This window comes from Austrofundulus limnaeus, unplaced genomic scaffold (assembly GCF_001266775.1).
Source record: "Austrofundulus limnaeus strain Quisiro unplaced genomic scaffold, Austrofundulus_limnaeus-1.0 Scaffold0, whole genome shotgun sequence".
NCBI classification, from domain to species: domain Eukaryota; kingdom Metazoa; phylum Chordata; class Actinopteri; order Cyprinodontiformes; family Rivulidae; genus Austrofundulus; species Austrofundulus limnaeus.
In genome coordinates this window covers 9,156,635-9,164,882 of record NW_013952402.1, presented here as the reverse complement: position 1 = coordinate 9,164,882, position 8,248 = coordinate 9,156,635, and the positions used below count along the sequence as shown (strand labels likewise).

At 39.4% G+C, this 8,248-nt stretch overlaps 1 protein-coding gene across 1 annotated transcript in view; it reads right to left on the bottom strand.

Annotated features, from left to right (window-relative positions):
* LOC106513389 (E3 ubiquitin-protein ligase NEURL1) overlaps positions 1 to 8,248 on the bottom strand; it is a 35,298-nt gene that overhangs the window by 3,836 nt on the left and 23,214 nt on the right. Inside the window, exons 4-5 of the mRNA XM_014002192.1 lie at positions 7,340 to 8,056; positions 959 to 1,138 (exon numbers count right to left, since the gene is read on the bottom strand). Coding sequence (XP_013857646.1) covers positions 959 to 1,138; positions 7,340 to 8,056 — 897 coding nt within the window. The remainder of the gene's footprint in view (positions 1 to 958; positions 1,139 to 7,339; positions 8,057 to 8,248) is intronic.

Genomic DNA, 8,248 nt, shown 5'->3' with positions numbered 1-8,248 from the left:
CTAAATATTTAAGTTAAACATTTAGGTGGCTAGCTAAATATTTAACTTGTTAGCTAAATAATTAAGTTGCAACTTAAATATTTAGGTAGCCACCTAAATATTTAAGTTAAATATTTAGGTGGCTAGCTAAATATTTAACTTGCTAGCTTAATACTTAAGTTGCAACCTAAATATTTAGGTAGCTAGCTAAATATTTAAGTTAAATATTTAGGTGGCTAGCTAAATATTTAACTTGCTAGCTAAATATTTAAGTTGAAACTTAAATATTTAGGTAGCTAGCTAAATATTTAAGTTAAATATTTAGGTGGCTAGCTAAATATTTAACTTGCTAGCTAAATATTTAAGTTGCAAAGTAAATACTTAGGTAGTTAGCTAAATATTTAAGTAAAATATTTAGGTGGCTAGCTAAATATTTAAGTAAAATATTTAGGTGGCTAGCTAAATATTTAACTTGCCAGCTTAATACTTAAGTTGCAACCTAAATATTTAGGTAGCTAGCTAAATATTTAAGTTAAATATTTAGGTGGCTAGCTAAATATTTAACCTGATAGCTAAATATTTAAGTTGCAAGCTAAATATTCAGCTGAAAACTAAATATTTAAGTCACAAGTTAAATATTTAGCTTGTTACCTAAATATTTAATTTGTAAGTTAAATATTTAGTATTTAGTTTATAAACTATGACATTTATAAATGTATGAATCCTATGGTGAAAAACTGACTTTGAAAAATAAATCTGTTCTTTTTTTCTTATAAAAGGCAAAATAAAACAAAATATTGGTGGTATTTTTTGACTGTGTAACTTTACAAACAGCACCCTATACTTAAAAACACAACTATTTTTCATTTCTAGTGACAGATATGCAAGATGTTTAGCTTAGATAACTGCAAGGCTTTACTGAAGCTCTAACTTGAAATGCACCAGAAATAGGAGTCAGAAAGGGGTTAGAGTGTCGGACCTGCAGAGGATGAGAACAGCGTGCTGTAGTTGGAGTTAAGGCTCGAATTGAGGTTAATGTTCAGTGGGGTGTTGAGGTTTGACTCAGAGTTGCTGATGCTGAGGATTGTTGGGGTGTTGGGTGTAGATGATGGGGAGCTGGGCACCGATRGGCCTCGCTGGTCTGGATGCAAAGATGAGCCTGAGATAGACAAAAAGAGGATTTAGGTTAACATTAACATCAATATATGATTACCTGGTTTTGAAGAGCTAATTGCGATGKATTTTAAAMWWTTYKTTKKTTTTTTTCCCAAGAAGTTAGCTTTCAAATGCAGCAGAGTAGTTGTTGATCTAACTGCCTCAGACTGTCTTTCTCTGACACACATTAAGTCAGTTCTATCACAAGTGAGCTCACCGTCTATGTATGTGTGGGTGTTGAGTGAGTCACAAGCCTAAAAAGCCACCACCCCCCCTCACAAACCCATGATCCCTCTGGGTAAGGTACAAAACACTTCCACAGACGATCTTTTGTCTATTCTATACGATCCATCCCCATGTGTGCCTCATAACCACGGGCACTGGCATCACTTCTTGTATTGGCAGCTCATCTGTGCTCAAACAGAAAAACAGCAAGCCACTTGTGCGGCCAGACCAATTCTGATCCTCTCTGCCTGACAGGCAGACGACATTGTTGTCTGCACGCTGTCCTTTGTCTGAACATGGAAGACACTGCTGGACCAGACGGGTCTGAAGAGTTTAATCTGACAGTCAGCTTCAATAAACAACAAATGATGGTACCATTGTGGGACAACAAGAAGTTTACTGCTAGAAAGGGTCACCACATAAAGTCTACATCTTAGTAATTTCCTTGTCTTTAAAGTGGACATATCATGCTTTAAATCCTTATTTTTCACATTTAAATCATTCACTTGGGGGTTTATGTAAAGTGGAACTGCAATGCTTCAGTCTGAATTCCTCCTTATTGTAGTTTCATCGCAAAAACTATGATGTACTATTTCAGAAAACATCATAGCAAACAGAGAAAACTAAACAGGTTGAAAAACATGATCCAAACATATTATAAAGATATCTATGCAGCAGCGTGAGACATGTTTTTGGTCTGTGGGGGAAACCAGAGTACCTGGAGAAAACCCACAAAAGCATGAGGAGAACATGCAAACTCCACACAGAAAGATCCCAGGTCTGAACCGGGGATCGAACCAGGACCTTCTTGCTGTGAGGCATCAGTGCTAACCACTGATCCATCGTGCTGCAAAATCATGATTGTGGCACTTATTCACACCTTTAGAGATGATTTTTTTAATCACAGTGAAGCCTTGCAAAGTTGTGTCTCACAGTTTGCGGACTCAGATATTTTTGTGGACCTTAACTACTAGTAGTTTGTACCGAACACTGATGTAGGGCCTTCCTACGTGTGAAATTATTATCTCTGATCATATTTTTAATCATTCCCATGGCAACAACTCAGAGAAGAGAAAACCCTCACTCTGTGTTGAACTTTTGTCCTGAGACAACCCAAGACACTGGTCGGTTTATGACCTGACCAACCTTCTAACCTCACAGAGCATCTCTGGTCCTGATCTATCTCCCGAGCCTGGTACAAGGTACTCCCAACAGGAACTATCTTACTAAAAACACAACTTCGCCTCAACTTTGAAAAACAGACTTCTTGACTCCGTTTGAGCCATAAATGTGTCAGAATTGTCACATTCTGATCAATTCGCGTTCTGTTTTCAAACCACCAACAAGTTCTGTTTAACCCAGAGGTGCCCAAAGTGGGGCCCGCGGGCCAAAATTGGCCCATCGAGCCATTTGATTTGACCCACCAGCAGTTGTCCTGGTTACTAGATTGTAATTATGTTAAGATTAAATATAAAATTCAAGTAACTACAAGAGAAATTTAGATTAAAGCCCATATATAGATTTGCACACCTTTTAAGACCACATATACTCTCATTTTAAATTATGAAAAGTCCTATGAGTCTTTGCTGCCTGCATACATTGAGTTTTCTCCAAGTCCAAGGGCTGAAAAAACAAACTAAAGAATGTGGGCAACCACACTGGTTTAATCGTAAAAAAATAAAACAACTTTACTTAAGCATTTGCATTTATTATATTATTGCATTTGGCCCGTGGCCCTCAGATTGATTTTAATTTTGGCCCTCTCAGGAAAAATGTTTTTTTTTTTAATTTTGGCCCTCTCAGGGAAAATGTTTGGGCACCCCTGGTTTAATCTAAAGAGACTGTTGTTTTTCTTCCTCAAAGGGTCAAACCATTGCTGTTTTTACCCTTTTCATTATGCCATCATTCCATATCTGCCATAGTTTGTAAATACAATTTTAATCTGTAAATAAATGACATGTGGAGAACATGTCAACATAAATTAACGTCTTTTTGTGACTTGATAAAGTTTTATTGATTCGTCTAAGACAAGAACTCGTAATTTTGGGCACTGATTTATTTTGAGACTGATTATGGAAATAATGTTAGTTTTTCTTCTCTTTCCTGAGTTATAATTCTTAACAAAATAAAGAGGAGTGGTGCCTCGACATATATATTTATGAATTTTAATAATTCATAAATTATCAAGTTTAAAATGCCCAAAAAGCCCCACACTGAAAAAAATACAGTACAGTAACGAATGACAATTTGTTTGTTCTTTCATGCTTTTTCAAGCTAAATTATTATAAACAATGCAGTTACATAAATATTAACATAAATTTAGATCCATAAAAACCCCAAAAGGAGACAGTATAATATGTGACGTATGGCCTGTGCCCACGCTTCGCACAGCATTTCCACCTTTACAGTACTGTGTGGTGTGTAGCTGCTAACTCTTTAGCTGTTATGCGATTTTGTTTGGTTCTTACCACATTCAGATGTCACTCTAATGCCGTGTAGGCCTTTTATGTACCACATCCAATATTTGCATTTTCCCCCATAATTCACTGGTACTCTAAAAACATAAACCCCATGAAAATCTGGACTTCACTGTACACCAGATTGTCGGAGGAACAGAGATCCCTGCATACTGTACATCTAAAAGCATTAAAGAAGCTTTATATTACCATCTTATACTGACCTTTCTGACTGCCTGGCAGTGAGTAAAAGTTATGGTGGATGCTAATAAAGCAGAAGGGATAACCTTCATGTCTATTCTTGTACCCTTTCATCAAAGGCATCTTTCATTTTCTTTGGAATGAATTTATTGTGCGACCACATAGGTCTTTAGCTGTGTTGAAGGTGCAGGATTCTTGTTTGTGTTTGAGCTATGTGGATAGTGGCTTAGAGCTGTTTATTAAATACAGAGATATATCACCTTCCACGTTTACAAGACAAACTGTTGTTTATGCATCAGGGATGGAGGGGTGTAAGGCATCGGGGGTATTGTAGATACAAGCGCATTGAAGTTTTTTTGTGAGTTCCCATGATTCTCGTTCTACTGCCACTAAGGGGCAGAGTCAGGAGCATGTAAACCAATTAGAAATGAGATCTTATCTCGCATGACTGTGGACAGGGAATGTCTTTTAGGTGAAGTATTAAACATATTGGCTCCTCATCAGAAAGACTTTTTTTTTCCAGGCAGGCCTGCTGCATCAGCAATGTCAAACAGTGATTGTAAACTTTATGTAGCTTTGTCTCACGCCAACATTTCACCCTGTTAGCATTCACAGTTTCCACAGTGTCATTATTCAGTTGATGGCTAGCAGATGTACAACTACTGCCTTCATTTGTTAAAAAAATATATCTGAATTTTTACTAGGTTCACTTTTTTTTGCTTTAGTTTGCTTTTCCATTTGACGTTGCTTTAAAGACTGCAACAACCATAACCTCTTACCCAGTGCTCAGGATGTCTAGTGGTATAATCCCAGGGCATCCAATTCTTTACCCTGAGTCTTCAGGCTGCCTTAGAACAAGGTCGGCCCATCTTTGTTTTATATACTGACATCAGTCAAATTGAAAGTTAGTGGTAAAACAATGAAATAAAATTCAGTAATCAATCAAAACGTGTAATTATCTAAAATTAATGTAAAACAGTTCAAATAGGCTGTCAAAATAACGTTGGAATAAAAATAATTGAACCTTTTTATGATTTTTTTGTTTGATTTAAGCTAAATAAAAAAAAATCCATTTGAGTCAGACAATTTGCCTTTTTAACTTGTCGAAGAATTTGACCCAAACAGCTCGACTCGTCAGGATGATCCTTTGGGCTCTTTGGATCATGGAGTAGGTTTTCTATTAAATGATCTTGCTTTCTGCTGATCCTATTAGATTGGTATCTGAAGACTTTGGGAGGTCAGGTGAAAAAAAAAAACTCAACACGTTTAAGAGCCTTGGTGAGCCGGTCTTGTAGGAGATTACTGTACTGCTGAGATGGGCCCTGATATGGGATTGCTGCAGCCCTGTAGGTGGAGTGATTGGTCTTTAGAAAGGTTTAAGTGGGTGGTGACTCCAGTGTCAAAATAGCATACATGGGAATGTCAGGATTTAGCTTTTGTCAAGCAGAACATTATGTTGTAGCAAAACCGAGCAGCGCTACCTGTCAGTGGACGTAATCACATGGCAAAATGGCGGTATAAATAATCTTATAGCAGCTTCATGATAGCAGCTAAACCCCCAAGAAGATGCATGGACCACTATGGGCCATTAATGATCTTAAATATCTCGGATGAAATGGTCAAAATTTCCAGTTTTTAAGGATAACGCAGACAAAACGACCACGCGACAGCAACAGACTCCCATCTGTTCCATTTCACAGACTTGACAGCACCTAGCCATGACAAACTGTCACTTGCCTCAGTGGCTAGATGTCTCCATGGTAACTTATGGCATGCAGCTGCAGCGAGTGTGGGTGAGCGCAGACGTCACAAATGTATCCCCCCACAACTGGAGTGGGTAATGACTCGAGGAAAATACCCCAGAGAACCAGTATGAGTGGAAGGAGGGGGTGAAAGAGAAGTGAAATGCAAAGGGAAAAAAAATAAGGAAGTACAGMGACGATCTGAGACTACTGGTACAGGAACTGTGGGTGGAAAACCTAGCATCTCAAATCTCCATGCAATTACGTTTTAATAATGCATCAGGAGGGCATCATAAGAAGCTATCGCAGGCTCCCTCCTGACACATGATGCTGGCTGCTGGGAGCCCACGCAAGACAGAAATAACCTCCTTAGTTCTTGGTCGGAGTGACTGCATGGAAGAGCAGATTTGCGGAAGAAAATTAGGAAAATGGATCAATTCTAAGTGCATTTTAACCCCTCAGCGGAGTTCATCTCAAATTATAGATTTCCCCTGAGGAGATATCGGACCTGCTGCGACCAATTCATTAATGGTTTAGCGAGCTATAAATTTGAAGGTTGGAGGAAAATTGTTTTTCAAGAAATTAAGATGAATGCTGTAATCTCCAGTGACAGTAAACAAATCGAAAAAAACCTCACATTTGTTCTTTCAGCTCTCTAACCTTTCACAGTCAAATCAAAACGCATTAAATTCCCAGCATTCTGACAGCATAGAAGCACGGATAGAAAAAAAATGCACACATCAACACTGGAAAAAGTAGACTAAATACTTCTAACTTAAAACAGACATTCAAAATAAGTTAGTTCTGTATGTTGTGTGCCAAATGTTTGCAAAAATCAACTTTTTGTGATGCAAAAAAAGGTATTTTTAATTTCAACCAAACATGTCCTAAAAGAGGAAAACAGAAAACCTGAATTTATTTCTTCGTTTTCTTCAAAACCTTTCAACATGCTGGTCTGCCGATAACCTCAATTGTAAATTTATTATAGAAAACTGTGGTTTCTCATCACCAGGCACACAAAGCTGCAGAATCTCTATATGGGATCTGCTGGAACAAAATCAAACTGACCAAATTTCACTTCAACTGAAGGCACAAAGTTAACATTTATATGCAAATTTTTTTGGGATAAAAATTCAAATTACCTGATATATGAGTTGATAAAAAAAAGCCAGCGTGCTGCCCAGATGGCTAAGGATGGGAAACTATTTTATGATTTGGGAAAGTGCAAATTCTGCCTCCAAAGGTCATTCGAGGACCACAGACTGCATTAACTTCTCAACTGAAAGTTGCAAACGATCTTTAAAAATCTGTGGATGACACTTGAATTTTAAGAACTTTAAACATTAAAGACTCAGACTGTTGATAAAACCTCAGATAGAGGAAATTTCCTTCTCTGCTGATTTTTTTTCTAACTGAAATCCAATTAAGCTTCTCCCCGACTTTGATCTTTTGACAGTGTAAGACGAAAACAAGCATTGCATTTAAATCTGGATCATCTTGTGGAATAAGCAGACTGCAAAAGTGTAGTATTTGATTTATAATTTGGAACATAAAAGAAATATTAAAAAAGGATAAAATTACCTAAAATCCTGAGTTGTGTGACGGTGCCATGCAGGCCAAAGAACATCCAGAGAGGTCTGGAGTTATCAATGCACAGCTGCAGTCCTGCCCTGACTCCATTGTGGCTCATTGTAAACTCTCCTTCTGCATTCACCACAAAGCCCAAAATATCCCCACTGTGGAGTGGCAGCGCCAGCCTACACATGGCCCAGAACTCTTTGCGGTCAACCAGGGCCTCTGGGTTTGATGGGAGATCACTGGGCCTCAAGGTGGCCGGGTCACAGGATGTCACCCCGTAAGAGAGCGACCCGGCTCTGGCGGCTCCCGCTTTGACTTTCACAAAGACCGTCTCTGAGCAGCGCGTCGGCCGGCTCGTGAACACCTGGGTCCGCTCGTCGCCCCGGTGATCCGGCCGCGCCGCTGTGTGCTCGTCCAGCATGGTGACGTGGAGGCCGTGCATCGTGTGGAATTGCAGGTCCGAGTCCAAGGAGCTGGGCAGCAGCGAGCTCTGCTGGGAGTTCTGAGAGTTCTGGGGCACGTGGCAGGAAGTGGAGCTCAGGGGCTGCAGCCGTTCCTCTTCCTCATCGTCCTCCTCCAGACGCATCTCCTGCTGCTGTAGGCTCAGGTCGCAGAGGCTGATGGAGAGGCGAGGGTCGTGACTGTTGCGCCGTATCGAGGCCCGGTGGGTGGTGGCAAAGGAACGAGGACGCATGCAGTCCAGGGGGACCATTTCACTGTCTGTTAAAACAAACACATATAAACACACAACAATGTTATACTGGTATTATCTGGTGTTTTAAAGTGAACATTTCAATATGATCATAAGACAGTGCACTTTATCTACACTTAAAGGCACAGTGTGTAGGATATGTTGTTTTCAGCGACATCTAGTGGTTGAGTGGTTGAATCATCCTCCCTGGTCCTCCCCCC